Raw genomic sequence first — 18,591 nt, 5'->3', positions numbered from 1 at the left:
ATTTTCCTTACTCTGGAGTATGTAGATAGCTAAAGATTAATGGTTTCTGACAGTACTGCTTTGGCAGCATTTTAAACTCCTTTTAAACACATTAACTTTTTTTTTTTTTGATATGAGAAAATGTGTGACAAGTGGCATAATTTAATCAGGATCCATCTACCATCTGATGTTAGGAAGGACTGACAAACTGAAGACCTAAAGACAGATTTAACTCCTTTGTAATTTTTCTACAAATTATCATTTTTAGTGGCTTTTAAATGGCTTATGTACTCAATAGGAACAGGAGAATAAAACAGACTTTCAATAATTTAATGATCCAACCAACAATCATTTCTTGAAGGCCAACAATGTGCCCAACACTGTTAAGTAGGGTAACTATCAGAATGGGTCATCAGTAAACATTTATGAAAGTTTTTCTGGTCCTTTAAAGAGTTAAACACTTCTAAAAAATATATTTATTTATTCATGAGGGACACACAGAGAGAGGCAGAGACATAGTCAAAGGGAGAAGTAAAAAAAAAGTAAAAAAAAAAGTAAAAAAAAAAAAAACAAAACAAAACAAAGGGAGAAGTAGGCTCCTTGCGGAGCCCAATGCGGGACTGGATCCCCAGACTCAGGATCATGCCCTGGATTGAGGGCAGACGCTCAACGGCTGAGCCACCCAGGTGTCCCAAGAGTTAAACACTTAGAAAGCTACCCTTATGAAATATCACATAATGAAACACACTAAGCAGTGTGGTTCTGACAAGTGTAAAATCTACTTGAAGAGCAAGATTAAGGATTGGAGTATGAGAGGTTTGTTATAAGTTTATTGGACACCTTCTGGATTTTAGGCACCACAGCTGGGACATAAGGTTAAAAGTCTCTGGCCCTTGCCCTCAAGGAATTCACAGCCTAGGGGATCTATCTACCCATCTATCTATATAAGCAATAGATAATAGCAATATAACTATGAATGTTGTGCTGCTGGAGTCCAGAGGAAGGAGCCCCAGCCTGGCTAATAAATTTCTCAGGATATTTGACATTTGAGCTGCATCTTGAAGAATGAGTTAGAGAAAATAGGTATTCCAAGAAGAAAATAATAAAAAGCATACAAAACACTTTGAGGGAGACAACTTTCCTCCTGGTTATTCTGGGCATACCAAATTTTAAATGGTCATGACAGTCCATATGTATTCAAGATTGAATGCTGCCACAAGAAAAGCAGAGCTGCCCAGGAGAGCCCAGTCGAGATGTGTGGATCCACAGACCCATGAGGAATCATAAATGACTTTTTCTACAGTTGTTCTAAATTGTAGAGTTTGGGGTGATTTGTTATATAAAAATAGTTGACCAATACAGAGGTATTATCATCCATTTATGTATGGGGTCAATGAAAGGGTATTAGGAAGAGAAGAATGGAGTTGTTGTGCCCAAGATTTTGAATCCGAGAAACCACCAAGGAGCCAACACTGATGCAAGCACACGAGGGCTTATTAGCAAGCTCGAGCTTGGGTCCAAGTATGCCCATCAGTGGGGCAGGGACTTGGACCCCTAGGTGGGTTACAGCTGGATTTTTATGGGCTGCTCTAGGGGTCTTGGTTCCTCGTTCCAGCCATGGACCTTCGCCAAGGGCTTGCCCTTCACTTTCCTCTGACCACAGACCACACCCCTAACGGATAGCCCCAGAGCGGAGGCAGGGGGTTTCCAGAGGGGTGGGGGGAGTTTCTCAAGTTCTTAGTTCCTCATTCGGATAAGGGTGTGCTCTGCGGTTTTCCTTGGAGCTGACTAGGGCTACAGCCACAGTTGTTGCTTATCTAGGAGCCGGGTGGGTGACATTTTCTGAATTTCTTGGGTCCCACATTCCTCCCCTTTTCAGAGGAACCCAATGCAGGACCCAGTCATGGGTCCTGAAAGTTCAGTGGTTGGTATTGTTGCCTTAGCACCAAGAGTTGAACGGGGTTAACCCCATCCCTGACAAAAGCCACTAGTTTATTAATGAAGCAGGGTCAAAGGTCAGGAGGAGGATGATAAGTGGGCCGGCTAGGGAGGACAACAAGGTAGTTAGCCAGGGGGAATGATCAAACCAGGATTCGAACCACTCCTGTTGCTGCTCTTGCTCTCACTCTCCTTTTTGCCTGGACAATCCTTCCCTGACCTTTGCCATTGATTCTCTGCCCATCCCTGAGTGGTCAGTGCAGAAACAGCACTCCGTCCAGGGCAGCAGACTCCCCCTTGCTGCAGAAAAATTTAGGTCTAAGCCCCTCCTGTTTTGGAGCACCACTTCAGATAAAGATGTTAGGGATTCTTGGAGGTGGGAAGTGGAGGTCTCTCTGCTCTATTTCTACATCAATGGCAGCCCCAAGGTTACTGTAGTGGAAAGCCTGGGTGGCCAGTGAGGCAATACCTCTTCCTGCGCCAGCCAAACCAATTCCTAGTAGGGTGGCGGTGGTGACAGCAGATATGGGCTCTCGTTTATTTCGCCCGTGGGGGGTCCATCCATTGAAGTGCCTGCTCCTCTGAACAACAGATGATTCTAGGAAGTAGTTGAACCAGCACGCAGAAGCCCCCAGTTCTGTTCATAACCTGTCCCTGAGTGCAGGGAGTTAATCCCTCGAGCAGGCCCCAGCTGTCTTGGGGCGGTAATGACACCGGTCCTGTGTATAGGCCGCCTGCCATCGCACAGGACCCGGTAGTGGCCTGGAGGCCTAGGCAGGGCCCCTGGCCTGACACAGATTGTAAGGTGAGGCCTTTGCTACCGGGATTTTGGCTCCACCTGCAAGCATTAGGGTAGAAGGGGGGTCGGGTGTCATAGCACAGCCAGCAGGATCGGGGTAGATTTCTCCCGTGGCTGCGTTATGAACTATCCACGTCAGATTTTGGTGAGTGGGGGTTAGTTTCAGCCGCGAGGGGCTACAGCGCAGGTTATGTTAGCGGGTAAGTGGGAGCGACGCAGCCCTAGCTTTAGGGGATGGTCCTCGGCGGGCCGCCTCGGGGGTCAGCTGGCCGGCGCGGGTGCAGCGACCCCGGGACTTACTTCCTAACAGCATCTAAAAGCCCGACTAGATCTTCGGGTTTTCCGAGCACTTTGCATTTTGGGTTCTTCTATTACACGAATCACTGCTGGAGAACGGCCAGGACCTCGGTCGCTCTCGGGGCCCGTCGGGGGCGGGGCCGCCCGCGCTCCGGGACCCGCCAGGGAGGGGCGCCCCGTCTGCAGCCCCCGGCGCCTCCGGCAGGGCGGCGGGAGGATCAGGTCCGGGGAGGAATCCTGCACGACCGGATAAAGGGGCGCTTGGGTCGTAGAGTCGGTCGCCTTCTCGGCCTTTCGCTGGGCTAGAATCTTGGGAGGTCCTGCTTGGGGGTAAAAATGGTTTTAGCCAAGGAGGGGGATTCTCGACCCTGTCCCGCCAGGCCAGGACGTAGGGCACCTGGTCGAGGTGGCGTCCGGTTTGTCCCTGAAGATCACGGCCTGAACCTGTAGGATAATAGGTCTGAAATTTCCCTCTCCGAATGTCCGTGCTCGGATTGAGCCCTTTCCCTAAAGTCCGAGAAGCGGAAGAGTGTGGGGGGGTTGTGTCCGCCCCACCATGTCCCCCCCCCTCCCCGTCCACGCCGAGGCACAGACAGCCGTGGCGATGAACAAGGACACAGTAACGCAGACAGACGTCCCAGTGCGGCCGCGGAGACAAAACAGAAAGCGAACCGATGGGCCGGCAGCCGGCCCTCCCCCCAGGTGAGGACCCCGTCCCCCAGGCCCCCGGCGCCGCCGCCAGCGCGCCCGCCCAAGCCAGTGTCCCCCTCTACGGGTTGGCCTTCCTGCAGGTAGGAGGAGGGCAGGGAGCTCAGAACAGGTGCGCAACAGGTAGAGGAAAGTTGAGTGCACTCACCAGGCGTGGGACCCTCCGGGTGGGGTCCTGGGGTCTCTCGGATCCCGGACGAGCCCCTAAATGTCGTGCCCAAGATTGCGAATCCGAGAAACCACCAAGGAGCCGACACCGATGCAAGCGCACGAGGGTCTATTAGCCAGCTCGAGCTTGAGCCCAAGTGTGCCCGACCAGGCGGGGCAGGGACCTGGACCCAGGGGGCTTCCGGCTGGGTTTTTATGCGCAGGTCTAGGGGATTTCCAGAAGGGTGGGGGAGTTTCTCAAGCTCTTAGTTCCTCATTCCAATAAGGGCGTGCCCAGCGGTTTTCCTTGGAGCTGACTTGGGCTACAGGCTGCAGTTGTTGCTTATCTAGGAGCCAGGGGTGGGGGACATTTTCTGAATTTCTTGGGTCCCACAGAGTCCGTTTTTTTTTCTGACAGCCCAAGAGAGAACACACAGGAGAGAACTCAAAAGCTGTATCAAGCAGGGTTTTCCAGAGAATCAAATGTGTGTCTGTTATATATTTTTATATATATATATATATTTATATTTATTTATTTAAAGGACTTAGCTTATGTTATTGAGGAGGAAGGTAGGTCCAAAAGCTGCAGGGTGGGCCAGCGGGGTGGAGACACAGGGTGAAGTTGTATTTGGAGCCCAAGGCAGTTAGTTGGCCGACTTCCCTCTTGCTAGGAGGCGATTAGTCTTTATTCTCTTAAAACCTTCAACAGATTGGATTAGGCCCACCCTCATTGTAAAGGGTTATCAGCTTTACTGCAAGACTACAATTTAGATGTTAATTTCAGACAAAAAACACCTTCATAGAAACATCCAGAAGAATTGCTGGGCACTGTGGCCCAGCCAAGCTGGCATATAAATTTTACCCTGGTACCAGTTGAAAAAACTGTGGACAATGGGAATGCCTCTAGGAAGCTTTGAATGAGTTCATCACAAAGTCCTGTAGCTGCAGGGCACATAGGGCTGAGGGCACTGCACAGATTCTCAGAAATGTCCTGGAGATTAATGGTTTGCTAGAAAAGCTGATGGCTCACGTTTTAGTTTCCTAGGATATGTTTTATTAAGTTTTAATTTAAGGGGTGCCTGGCGGGCTGAGTCCGTGCAGCCTGCGGCTCTGGGTCTCAGGGTTGTAAATTTGAGTCCCATGTTGGGTGTAGAGATTACTTAAAAATCTTTTAAAGTTATTTTCAGCTGGTTGAAAAGTGATTGAGAGGTAAGCTGCACATTAGTTTATCTTTCTAATAATCTCTACTTGATGTCCTTTATGCATCTCAACGTTGGTATATCTTAGAATGAATGCTTGATTTTTAATCCTTTCCAATCTTCTTTCTCCATAGTCTTTTCCACCTAGTAATTCCATCCTCACAATTGATCGCAGCAGAAACCCAGTAAATATTTTGGCGGGGATATGTGTGTGTGTGCCACAATTGTTTTATGACAAATATTCCACATCTTGACCTTCCCCATTCAGAAGTTCTTTGAGATAATGCTGTCAACCTTGGCCAGATAGGGTGGAGTCATCTGACTCGCCTCTCCTGAGAACGCTCTGTAGATACGATAGATTTTGAACTGCCTGTTGACCTGCCTGTCACTGTGTCAACCTCGGCCGTGTTCATCTGGTTGGACACGATGATATAGTTGTTGGCAAAGTGTTTCTGCCTCACATCTCTCTCAAGGCCTCTAAATATTTCATCCTATTTTGAGCATCAGGCTCAATCTGGCATCCAGGATAACTGTTGGTCACTTATTGCACGGCAGACACGTGAAAGAGGACCTCTGCTGCCTCCATTTTGACCTGTCTATACTTTCTGATTAAGTTCTTTGTTTCCAGCTTACCTGTTAACTCATGCAAAAGACCCTGTGTGCAAAGCATCCTTGGTGGGAACTGAAACTACTCCTCAAGAATAAAGACTGCCCCGGGTCCCTAAGGTCCCGAGTGATTGACCCCAGGTCAGTAATTGGCCTGACCTTTTTAGCCTACCTACATGTACCCCCAACCTTTGTCCTTCATTTTCCTTATATAAACCCGGAAGTAGTTTCAGCACTTTGGAGACAGTCTTTGAGAAGTTAGTCCACTGTCTTCTTAGTGTTGGCCTCACTAAAATAAATTCTTTCCTTCTTTTACCACCACTCTCTCTGCCTCTGGATTTTATCAGCAGCCAGTGGCTGAACCTGATCTGTTTGAGACCCTTGGAGCCAGATGCCCTTGCACCCCCGTGCTCCTGTTACACACCCACAACTGCTGGACTGGAAGTCATAAGTACCTCTATCTTTTTCACTCAAACCAGTACTTGGTCTATAATAGGTATACTGTACATTTATTCAACGGGTAAATTTTTTTTTTTTTTTTTTAAGATTTTGAGAGAGCACAAGCAGGGGGTAGGGGCAGAGGGAGAGGGAAAATCAGGCTCCCTGCTGCAAGGGAGCTGATGTGGGACTCCATCCTAGGACCCAGGGATCATGACCTGAGCCAAAGACAGATACTTAACCGACTAAGCCACCCAGGCACCCCTTGAATGGGTAATCTTATTTCTCACTTTTCAGCTGAAAAGTTGACACTCAGAGGAGTAAGTAAATTTTGAAAGGTTAGAGAGTAATAGCCAAATCAATATTAACATTTTTTAACTATAAATAAAATCAGTATAATTGTGTAGAAAATTATGAGAACATAATCTATGTGTGTCTCTCTCTTTTTCTCTGTCACATACATAAAAGCACACACACAAACTTGTTTAGAATTATGGAAATCATTGTTACAGATGTGCACGGATCCATCCAGAGACCTCCTCTCAGTTGGCCAAAGTCCAATATTTTATTTTACCATAAAAAGAATTTTACAACAAAAGGCATCAAATATGATAATTCTTTATCTAAGAAAAGTTTACTGAGGGCCTGCGATGTACCAGGCGGGTAGTGCTCTGGACACTGGAGCTAACAAATTTGAGTTCCTTGTAGCTAATATTCTAAGAGGAGGAAACAGGCAATAAGCAAATGAACAAATATATAGGTTATCAGATGGCAGTAGGTGCTACGGCAAAAAATAACACCGGGGAGGGGCGCCTGAGTGGCTCAGGGTCTGCCCTTGGTTCAGGTCATGATCTCGGAGTCCTGGGATGGAGGCCCATGTTGGGCTCCCTGATCAGCAGGGAGTCGTCCTCTCCCTCTCCCTCTGTCCCAACCACCACACCCCCTGCTCACTCTCTCTTCTAATAAATAAAATCTTTAAGAAAAATAATACAGGGTAAAGAGAAAAGAAAGTATGGTGGGTGGGGACAGGTTTATTTGGCCTATTCAATTTAAACTCATTCCGAAGGTGTAGAGCATGGTCTCAGTGGGACTTAACAATCTAGTGTAGGAAGGTAAGATTAGGCATGAAAACAAGACAACAAAGGGTAAACAAGGGTACTGGCCACTGGAAGGAGCAGATGCAACTGACAGCTTGAAGAGGTCAAGATTTGGCGATTGTCCAAATGTGGGAAGGGTGGAAGTGGATAGAGCCAAGGATGATTTTCACACTGAAAGAGCAGGAGACCAGGAAAATGATAAAATAGGCACATTCGGAGAGGGAGTCAGACATGAGAATTCAACATCATAAGTGATCCAGCTAGCAGCTTAAGGCAAAAACTCTAAATCCAGGAATCCTGTACAGATCATTTATTAACTTAAAAAGTTTAAATATTTTTAATATGTAGTAAAATATTCATAACATTTAAATTTTTTTCCAGCTGTATAAGGATATTGATTTGACAAGTCTGTATGTTATGCTAAAACTTACCATTTTAAGTATATAGTTCAGGGGCATTAAGTACATTCACGTTGTGTGCAACCATCACCATCATCCATCATCCCAAACTGAACTCTGTACTCATTAACCATTAACACCCAATTCCTCCCTCCAGCCCAGCCCCTGGCAACAACCCTTCTGACTCCATGAATTTTGGTATCTCATATAAATGGTATCATACTGAAGGAGAGGAAAACTAATTTTCCTTCTACCTTTTTGAATTTTTGGCTGAGACTCCTGTATTAAAAGACATATTAACATATGAAAAATAAACAATCTATTAACATGTATACCTCATGTATACAGGAGAGATACTTGGGAAGAACAAGTAAATCCCAGAGGAAGCCCAAGCCACCATTTTATTTTTATTTTTTAATTTTTTTTCTTAAAGATTTATTTATTTATTAATGAGAGAGAGAGAAGCAGGCTCCACAGTGGGAGCCCGACGTGGGACTCAATCCCGGAACTCCAGGATCACACCCTGGGCCAAAGGCAGGCGCTAAACGGCTGAGCCACCCAGGGATCCCCCAAGCCACCATTTTAAATACCATCTTCAGAATAGACAAAGAAAGATGTTGGAGTGGGGGTATTGGGGAGGCCAATTATGGGAGGCTATCAGGAAAAGCACTATAAATAAGGACAAGGTTTGTTTTGCACATTTAAATCAGTCTCTTCTCCATTTATAAGATTTCTTGTGATTTAGTATAATTTTTCCCTGCCTGGCATAAAGAGGGAGACACCATTACAGATGGCGATTTCCTTTATAAAAGTAAATTTCCCTTACAAAAATAATTTCAATTGTGTTTTCAGAGGTTCTCCTGTGTTTTCTGTTTCCGGAAATAATCAGTTCAAAACAACCCTTATGCCCAAGAGGAATACTTTGGGGTGACATATTCTACTACTCAAATTATAACCTTTGAAACTTCTTCAAGAAGTTTCATATCCAGAAGCTCAGTTGGTAGTTTTTCCCAGATCTCATTGAATAGTCTCTTAACCCTGAGACTAGGTCAATTAGGTTAAAGAGCTGTACCTCATTTCAGGAGGTGGTGTTTCAGGTGAGCTCCCAAAGTCAGGCCTACATGAGGTGCAAGCAATCAGGATTTAATAAGAGGCATTTCTAGGGGTGCCTGGGTGGCTCAGACGGTTGAGCATTCGACTCTTGTTTTTTGGCTCAAGTGGTGATCTCAGGGTCCTGGGATGGAGCCCAGCATCAGGGTCCACACTCAATGTATTCTGTTTGAGGTTATCTTTCCCTCTCCCTCTGACCCTCATGCTTGTGCACTCTTTCTCTCAAAAAAAAAAAAATCTTAAATTTCTATGGCATTTCTATGGCAAAAGAAAAACAAAACTTAATGAACAGACTATAAGCTGAGTTTCTGGGTCCAGAGGGCAGTTAGTGGAGAAGATTTCTAGATATTGGGCTTGAAGCATCTTTAGAGTGAGGAGAGGCAGTGGTAATCAGATTCTCCTGGGTTGCAGTTTGAATGTCGCTGGTGACATCATCAGGTGTTCCAGTGACCTTTCTGGTTTGGCTCACATAGCAAGGCATGAAGGTTATCCATACATGAGCTATGAGCTATTGTGGTGACTTCAGTGGAGTTTTCATCAACTCATCCAGCTTCAGCTCTCAGGGCGTTAGGAAAAGGATGGTTTCTGTTCTTATTGATCCCAAGTCAGAAGGATGGGAGAAAATTGAAAATCTCCATATCTATTGGAGAAAACTAGAAGAATTCAAGATCGAGCCCAGTTTGCAGGTAGATAACAAAACCTCAAAGACAATGAACAGGACTAAAACTATGATATTCCTGAAAAGTGTGGCACTGAAAATTATTTTTCCTCCTCCCTCTGCCCCTTACGGTATTTGTCCTTTTGTGACTGGCTTATCACTTAGCATAACGTCTTCATGGTTCAACTATACTGTAGCATGTTAGCATTTCCTTTTAAAGGCTGAACGATATTTCATTGCATGTATATACCACCTTTGTTCAACTGTCGGTGGACATTTGGATTGTTCCTACCTTTTCCTGGTCTGAATGATACTGCTATGAACACGGGTGTACAAATATCTGTTTAAGCCTCTGCTTTCGGTTCATTTGCATATATACTGTTAATAGATAAACTGAAGCATATTGAAATTTTTAGGAATTGGAGCAAAAATCAATTTGGATCGGGTAGGTCCTAACCACTGTCAGGAGCTAGAGGGAAGACTTGTATAGGGAAGATGCCAAAGCAAAGCAAGGAAATTATTTGATTGCTTACTGCTTAAACAGGTACCTTATTTGGGAAGGACTGTCTGCCGCTGGACATTCTCAGGTTTCCATGTTTTAACCTTGAGGCATCTACAGGCTTATGTTTGGGTTTGCTGATGTGTAGGCTGCCCAAGCATTAGAGCCACCTCAATACAATGGCCTCCTTGTTGAATTAATCTAAAAATACCCAGAAGTGGAATTCACTTATTAATTTTTAAGATTCTGTTTAAATGATATACCTGTAATAAGGAATATATTCCTCTAATGAAGACAATCGACTAAAGCTACTGTTTCTGGACGCCTGGATGGCTCAGTGGCTGAGCCTCTGCCTTTGGCCTAGACCCTGCCCAGGGTCTAGGGATCCAGACCCACATCAGGCTCCTGGGAAGGAGCCTGCTTCTCCCTCTCCCTCTGCGTATGTCTCTGCCTCTCTCTCTGTCTCTCATGAATAAATATCTTAAAAAACAAAAAACGAAAAAAAATAGTTTCCTCAGGCCAATAGGAACGTCTCAAAACAGTGACCCTTGCGTTGTATGTTTACTATGAGACTAGACCCCTCAAAATACCCAATTGAGTAAGCTATTTGTGATATTCCAAAGCTGTTATTACTGTCCTTTGCATATTATGGCATTGTTTGAAAGTGCAGTTCTAATATATAATTTACGGAATATTAGGTTATCGATTCATTAATAAGCACCAGCTTTTGAGTCTCTTAAAATGACTAAAAATTTTTTTTCCCCTAAAGAATGCAGCTTTGCCTCTCGGCCTCCTGAAACTAACTCTTCCACCGCCCACAATAAAGACATAAGTGGTTATAAAGTGTCCAGTTGGACGTCTGGCAGGGGAAGGACACGAGATGCAGCAATGTTTCTGAGAGATGGTCCAGTGGCTGCCCTCCCTGCCCAGGTGCCCTCCCTGCACGCGGAAATGACCGGTTGGAGGTTTGGGGCTGAAGGAACGTTCTTCTGAGCTCAGAGGTCATCGGACCCGCCTTACCGAGCGCCGAGGCCCCTCCGGGCCCCGCGGGTCGTTCTGAGGCTCCGGGAGGCGGCAGGTTAGGAGGCGAGGTGCCGCCCCTGGACGCGGGGCAAGGCCGGGCCGCGCTCTGCTCGTCGCTGGGGGCGGGGAGCCCCCCGGGGAGCCCCCCCACCTCTGCGCTCGCCGGCCAGATGCCCCCCCACGCCCTCGCCGCCTGGGCAATGGCCTGGGGCACGCGCCGGCGGCCGTTAGGAGCCGCGAAACCGACGCCCCCAAGCCCCGCGCCTGGGAACCCGGGCTGCCCGAGACCGGGGCGGGGGGCGGGGGGCGCGGGTGTGGACGGCCCGGGTGTGGGCGGCGTGGCTGGGGGAGGGGGCGGCGCGGGTGTGGCCGCGGGCGGGTAACGCGGGGCGGCTCAGGTGTGGCCGCGGGTGTGGGCGGTAACGCGGGCGGGGCGGCCGGGCCTTGGGTTGAACCGCGGGGGAGGGGTCGGCGCGGGTGTGGCCGGCGCAGGTGTGGCCGCGGGCGGGTAACGCGGGCGGCTCAGGTGTGGCCGCGGGCGTGGCCGGCGCGGGTGTGGGCGGTAACGCCGGGGGCGAGCGGCGGCTCCGGAGTTGGTGACGGACGTGCGGGCCACGTTTTAGGCTGAGAACCAGGGCTTTAAGTCCCGCCTGAGCGGGTGTGGGACGCGCCTTCCCCGCCCCTGGAGTGCACCCGCGGTGGCGGGAGGCAGCCTGCGAGCGTCGGGCGGCCCAGCGGGGGAGCGGGCGCCTCGGGGTCGCGGGGTCGCTGTTCGGAGCCGCGCGTTTGGAGCCACTTGAGAAGTCAGTTACTGAAGTTGGGGGCTCTGAACTCATGGTCCAGCTTGTATCAAATTTAACGGAAAGGGGACCGATGGGGGTTACTGTATGAGCTGGGTTTGTCCTAGTGAGAAGTGACTGTTGGTTTCTGAGCCTGTTTTGTCTGAAGCCCTGCTTAGGTTGAGTAAATTCTGTTAATTAAATGGTAACAGGTAAAGAGAAGGGAGGGAGCTTGCTCTTTTTTACTCATTTAGGCAGCTGTGGGGTCCAGACTCGCCTAAAAAGTGGTACTTTGTATTTACAGCGAGTGCTTGCCGAATCAGCTCGGATACATCGGCTTTTTTGTTGCAGCAAAACTTGGAAGCAATGGGAGAAAACAAAGAGGTAATGATTCTTTTCTTAACCTGCTTGTAGGAGTATCAAAAGGGATTCGTGAGATGGATTGAGGTAAACAGTACACTCATAGTATTTAACTGGTGTTAATGTGCTTTTGGATCAGCGAGTTTTTAACTGAAGATGGTGATTGAGGCGTGTGGCCTGAGAGGCCCGAGAGTCTGCGTTTCCAAGAAGTGTCTGGATAAACAGCCCCATGAACACTTGGAGTACGGAGGTCGTATTTCTGTGCTAATTGCTACTGTGGTTACTGAACACCTGGGAAAATGCCTTGTTAATAAAAATTAAGTCTTCAGTAGGGAAGAGATGGTGTTCAGTTCCATTTTCAACAGCCGGGGATTCATAGCCAATGAGCAAACAGAAGGGCTGTGTGGATGGAAGAGACCACAAGGGAGTGGGCTCTTGCTAAACTGATTTAACAGGATTCTTGGTAAGGCAGTAAGACAGCTCCATCAGATTTTCAAGGGGTGGTTACAAATTTGATCTGGTTGACATTAAGGGTTCTTGGTGCCTGGGTGGCTCAGTCAAATGTTTGTCTCTGGCTCAGGTCATGATCCCAGAGTCCATGGACAGACCCCTTCATTAAGCTCACTGCTCAGCAGGGAGTCTTTCTCAGCCCTGCACCCTACTTGTGCTGTCTCATTCTCAAATTTCAAGCTGGCCTGAGCAGGCCCAAGAAGATGGTGTCCAGGTCAAGGCCTAATCAGAGGGCTTGGGAGTAGTTTGGTCAAGGAGTCTCATTCTCCCGCCTACTTGAACTCCAAGCTCTGGTAGTTGCCTAGAGACTGTTTTAAATGCATTAGCTCTAGGAAGTATAAACCCAAAATCTCACTTTTAAGACTGGAGGAGCTTATGTGAACTGGAGGAAATACCACTGAGTTTTTTTTTTTTTTTTTTTTCCCCCCAGACACAGGTGGCTGTAAGGACAATGTATTGAGAGTGGTGAAGCTCATTTTTCCTTACTTAACTCCTGAATTTGTGGCTGATTTTAGAACACCTCTTTTCTGTTTCAGTGCAGCAGTATGGTTGATAATTGTGAAGAAGTGCCTACCAAGGAAGTGATTGAGTTCAGACCGCCACTATATAAACAGAGATACTTCTTTGTTAAAAATTTAGTGCAACAACATAAACCCAAGAAGGTATTTCTTTCCGACTGTCTTAACTGAGTCATAAAAAACCCGAAAATTTAGTTAGTAAGCAGATTATTTAAAGACTTGTTGCAAGAAAGGAAAAAGCTTTTTTTTTTTCAATAATGGAGTAAACATTTTTGGCAGGGGATACAAGGGTGGTGTGATTGGATAGTATTATGTATTAAGCTGAGGTTATCCTTTTCTAGGAGGGATCCTTAAAGTTTCCTGTAAGAGCTGTAATTTGCTCTTGGACCAGATTTTTTAATGCTATGAACCCTTCTCCCACTGTCCCATAAATGTGCCTGCTTCAGAAACCCTTTACTGAGTGCAATATTGTGGTAGATTGCAAGGCTTACCTAAAATATTAAAGGTAAAGGTTCTTTGGTGAAACAGGTTTGAGGAAAAATTGGATTGAATAGATCGAATATACCTTATTGCTAAGGGAGAGTTAGTCCCTTTTTTTTTCACATGGGAATTAGTGCTGTAATACTTTGGTTTCCTGATAGAATTGAATCAGATTTAACACGTTGCTTTTTAAGATAATATTATATGGAATCTTGTCTTGTATTAAATCCCTGGATTCCCCCTTAAAAGCCATTTAGTTACCCTAGAAGCTGATTTGGGTTATCTATCTTTGGGATTGGGTGCCATTAAAGTATTCTCCTAAAGTGGAAATCCATAATTTAGTAGGTGATTTTGCTGTGGTGAATGCAGACTTCTTGCATAATTAAGATCCATTTAATTATCTAATCCCCTTAATGTACATTTATATTAACACTGAATAAATCCCTAAAACGCTGTTCAAGATCAGATCTGTCTGATGTTTGGTATGCACACTTAGCATTTTATAGGATACCTTCCATGTGGGTTCTGGGTGCCAAAAACACAATTTACTCCCTGCCCACCCCTCGCCTGTTAGGTTTCAGGTTAATTTTGTTCTACCTAAAGATCTTGACATAATGGTTTATATGGTAATTCTCAACCACTTGAAAATTTTGGTCATTTGACTTCTATTTCAATGTTCTGTTTCATCTGTAGGTTGCAGACTTGGGCTTTGGAGATGCCACACTTATATGGATGCTAAAATACCATCATTGCATTGAACATCTTGTTGGAGTAGATACTTACGCTGGCAGTACCTCTCAATGGGAAATGTAATATCAAGTTTCTGTGCATAATTTGAAATTAGTGGCAGTGTGAGGAAGTGTCCATACAGCTTGGTTTAGAAGATTGGCACCATGATAGCCTCAAGTGCACCCGAATGACTTTATTATAATATGGAGAATAAGTTTTTCTGACCAGTGGAGAAAGCATAGCCTCAGTTAATTACAATAGCCAAACCACTGCAGATTTTCAAATGGCAAAATCTTTAATGCTGGACACCAAGAGAACTTAAACTTAAGACATTGTCCCAGGCCTTTTAATTTAAGCAGGACCAGCTCTTTAGTCTGACCAGTAATCTATGAGGAAGTTACCCTGTGACCTGGAGCTTAATACATCAAGTCATGGAAAACTGATTTAGATAATTATTAGAATTCTACAGCTGGTGAGATTCTTAATAGATTAGTATTGAAAGATCCCTTCTATGTTTTTTGCAGAAGTAATTTGAGCCCATCAGTGGGGGATTATCTAGTTCCTCGGGACCTAGATTTGACTATAACCTTGTATCGTGGCTCTGCTGTACAGAAGGACTCTCGTTTGGTTGGATTTGACTTGATGACATGTATTGAATTGTAAGTATTAAACTGATTCTTCCTGTATAAATTAGAAGCTGTATATAATTAGTATCAGTAAATTTAGTGTTCTCTAAATTTTATAATTTAAATTTGTAAAGCAGATTGCTTTGACAGGATTGGCTTTATTTTCAGATTTACAGATAAGCTGTAAAAATAGCAGGAGCACCCGTTTTTTAAAAAATATTTTATTTAGGGCAGACTGGGTGGCTAAGTGGTTTAACTCTTGCCTTCGGCCCAGGGCATGATCCTGGAGTCTCGGGATCGAGTCCCACGTCAGGCTCCCTGCAGGGAGCCTGCTTCTCCCTCTGTGTCTCTGCCTCTGTCTTTCAGGAATAAATAAATTTTTTTAAAAGATTTTATTTATTCTTGAGAGACAGAAAAAGATTTTATTTATTCTTGAGACAGAGAGAAAAAGATTTTATTTATTCTTGAGAGACAGAAAAAGATTTTATTCTTGAGAGACAGAGGCAGAGACACAGGCAGAGGGAGAAGCAGGCTCCCCGCAGGGAGCCTGACGTGGGACTCGATCCCGGGACTCCAGGATCATGCCCTGGGCTGAAGGCAAGGGCTAAACCGCTGAGCCACCCAGGGATCTCCCCAACCATTTTTCTTTTGTCTAATGTATGAATTTAAAGAAATTTCACTCAAGTGCATTATAGCTGCAACTACACATTTTGTGTATTTGCATTCATACTGCAAGGAAGCCAAATTGAAGACCCAGGATGCTGAGTCATGTACCTATGCATCTTCCAGTTACTGGTCTGGAGTTAATCTCCTGCCCCTATCACCATCCAGCTGAGCTGTAGTGGTTATGGGGAGTTGGACAGCATATTTGCCCTAAAAATGTTTGTTTATATTGTGTAGAGTTTTTCTGTCAACTAGTGTCTCTTGCTGCATCAGGATAGGAATGGCTTCCCAGGTCTAGTGGCTGTACTTAGTTGATCTGGTTCTTGAGTGTGGGTGAGAATCTACTGGTATCTGATCCTGAAGCCCACAACTAAGGCATGTATTCTGGTCTCCTAGACCTGCAGGTTTCCTGGGAGCTTATACTTTTGCTCATTTCTTTAGTTACTTTCATTGAAGCCCAGAGAGCCCTGAAAAGGAGTAACGTGGATGAAGTGCAAAGTGCGAATATGAAGAGTTGGGTTTAAGTCATTTAAGTACTGTTCTATATTTAGAGAAGGGGTAAATCAATGTAGCGATGGAAATTTTTTTAGGGACCCCTTGGTGGTCAGTGGTTAAGCATCTGCCTTCAGCTCAGAGCATGATCCTGATCTAGGATCCTTGCACGGAGCTGCTTCTTCCTCTGTCTCTGTCTCATGAATACAGTCTTTAACTAGGAAAATAATTGCATTCTTTCCTGTTGACCATTTCAGGATAGAACATTTAGATTCTGAAGATCTGGCCAAGTTTCCTGAAGTTGTATTTGGCTATTATTCCCCACGTATCATCATCATCAGCACACCAAACTCTGAATTCAATCCCCTGTTTCCAGCATCAACCTTTAGACACTTAGATCACAAATTTGAGTGGAACAGAATACAGTTTCAGACCTGGTGAGTTCGAGTCTTATCAATGTGTGTGTGTGTGTGTGTGTGTGTGTGTGTGGTATCCCACAGGAGTTTAAAATGCTATGATGTCTTTTTACATATAAATTCCCAATATTCAGCTTGGCGCATATAAAGGAGCCTCCGTATTTGGGCATATGAGACAGGCAAGCATGGAAAAGTGTATGGGGGGGGGCACCAGGTGTCTTGATACGAAGGCCTAAGTAGTAGTGTGAAGATGAGGAAACAAAGCAGAGGGCATAGGGCACTGTAGGTGAGCCTTGCCAGGGGGGTTCCTTGCCAGGGCCTTGCCAGATGGTCATGTTTCTGGCATTGCGCAACAATTGGGATTGTAACCAGTGTGGTCTCCTTTTTTACCCATAAACTGTGCTCTAACTTTTCCTTTCTCCATATTTTTGCAATTACTTGGACACTGACACTCAGGACCCTGAATCCCTCAGAAGGAAGTAAACCCTGTGTGTTACTGTGTTGCATTTAGTAAATCTTAGCTCATTATGTTAACACATTTCAAAATTGATTTCAGGGCTTCGGATGTGGCAAATCTCTACGATTACTCAGTAGAGTTTACTGGTGTGGGGTCTCCACCAGCAGGAGCTGAGCATGTTGGGTACTGTACCCAGATAGGGGTCTTCCAGAAAAATGAAGCAAAGGCAACTGAATCATGCATTTCCACACCAGAGGAACATGTTTATGAAACCGTGAGTATTTTGTGAGGTAGTGACCAGGGAAAGAAGCAGATGGGTTAGGATGCTGAACTCTGTAGAGATAAGTGTAAATGATCTTAGGAGAAGCTTTCATGCCCACAACTGGGCATGGGTTGATTAGAGACCACCTCCTTAGAGACCACCAAGCTGATGTGCCAGCGACCCTCCCCCTGTCAGCAGCAGCAGGAAAGAGGAAAGCCAGCAGTACTTCATAGTGGGGCTCAGGAAAGGAATTACCCCTGAACCTCCAAGCTTCTCAGACCCTTGTTTTCAGGTTCTGGTGTGAAGAATAAGCACGTTGCCCTTTTAACAATTTTTTAAAATATTTTTATTTATTTGTGATAGTCACAGAGAGAGAGAGCGAGAGAGGCAGAGACATAGGCAGAGGGAGAAGCAGGCTCCATGCACCAGGAGCCCGATGTGGGATTCGATCCCAGATCTCCAGGATCACGCCCTGGGCCAAAGGCAGGCGCCAAACCGCTGCGCCACCCAAGGATCCCTCTTTTTATTTTTTTTTTTAATTTTTATTTATTTATGATAGACCTTTTAACAATTTTTATACCCTTTTCCTTCTAATATCAAGTTGGAACATTGGGTTGGTGTGAATTGGTAGAAACCTGGCTTTGGGATACTTTTTGATCATCAGGATTAAATCTTTGCAGAAACTGTGCCAGTAGTGATTCCCATTATGTTGCACTCCCGGCTGATAGGGTTTGATATACAAGTGTACAGTTAATTCGCGATGCAGGAAAGTGATGAAATTTTTTTCCTTCAGGTTTTTACAACAGCATATCCCAGTTTACAGGAGAAGAAAAACCTCCTGTTAGTCCTGAGTGCAGAGGTGTTAAGAGCCTCCAACTCTATGAGACTGCGGTTTATCGTGGATCCGAAGAAGAAAAAGGTGAACGGTAGATTGGTGCCAGAAGACAGTTGCGTCCCACGGTACGGATTAATCGTCACCGACGCTCAAAGGGCCCAAATTGAGAGCTCCCCCAAGCCTTACTGTGTGGGAAAGAAATTCTACGTGCCCCTGGAAAGACTCATTACTTTTCCAAAGGTGAACCGCTTGGTTGATAGTGTTGAGCGGCTGCGCAGCCTCCTTTCCGAGGCGCTGAAGCTGAACAGGGATCAGAGTGCCCTCCAGGTGGACTTGCATGATCACTACTCGCGGACCATGCTTTCCTACTGAAGCCGCGGACCTTAATGATAGGCCTAGTTCGAAAATTGTACGTTTAGGCAACTTAGTTTTGAATTTCCCTATCCTTGTGTGTTTTCATATGCTTTTTGGGGGTGGTGTAGGGTTCACGTTCACACGTTTCTGTTGTACCTGTGTTAAATGACTTAAATTTGTAAACTATGAAATAAAACTTTTCCATTGGAAATAA

At 45.6% G+C, this 18,591-nt stretch overlaps 1 protein-coding gene and 2 long non-coding RNA genes across 10 annotated transcripts in view; 1 reads left to right on the top strand and 2 right to left on the bottom strand.

Annotated features, from left to right (window-relative positions):
• LOC140638084 (uncharacterized) overlaps nucleotides 1-11,118 on the bottom strand; it is a 29,037-nt gene extending 17,919 nt beyond the window's left edge. Inside the window, exon 1 of the long non-coding RNA XR_012035265.1 lies at nucleotides 10,894-11,118. This is a non-coding gene — a long non-coding RNA (uncharacterized lncRNA). The remainder of the gene's footprint in view (nucleotides 1-10,893) is intronic.
• Nucleotides 294-4,248, bottom strand: LOC140638085 (uncharacterized). The gene is made up of 2 exons (XR_012035266.1): nucleotides 3,870-4,248; nucleotides 294-3,333 (listed from the first exon to the last, which is right to left on the bottom strand). It is a non-coding gene; the product is annotated as an uncharacterized lncRNA (long non-coding RNA).
• On the top strand, nucleotides 3,673-18,591 carry HENMT1 (HEN methyltransferase 1). Of its 8 annotated transcripts, none has more exons than XM_072834772.1 (9): nucleotides 3,673-3,715; nucleotides 10,643-10,803; nucleotides 11,980-12,059; nucleotides 13,087-13,207; nucleotides 14,237-14,352; nucleotides 14,797-14,931; nucleotides 16,311-16,490; nucleotides 17,026-17,200; nucleotides 17,982-18,591. In XM_072834772.1, the coding sequence occupies exons 1-9, from the start codon at nucleotides 3,688-3,690 to the stop codon at nucleotides 18,393-18,395; spliced, it is 1,410 nt and encodes a 469-aa protein (XP_072690873.1). In that variant the 5' UTR covers nucleotides 3,673-3,687; the 3' UTR covers nucleotides 18,396-18,591. The 8 variants fall into 8 exon arrangements, with proteins under 8 accessions (XP_072690873.1, XP_072690875.1, XP_072690874.1 ...); XM_072834773.1 differs by lacking the exon at nucleotides 3,673-3,715 and adding an exon at nucleotides 3,724-3,804; XM_072834774.1 differs by lacking the exon at nucleotides 10,643-10,803 and having other exon boundaries at nucleotides 13,082-13,207.

Source organism: Canis lupus, chromosome 8 (genome assembly GCF_048164855.1).
Source record: "Canis lupus baileyi chromosome 8, mCanLup2.hap1, whole genome shotgun sequence".
Classification (NCBI taxonomy): Eukaryota; Metazoa; Chordata; class Mammalia; order Carnivora; family Canidae; genus Canis; species Canis lupus.
The sequence above is the reverse complement of the archived record's forward strand: the minus strand, read 5'-3'. Positions and strand labels throughout refer to the sequence as shown.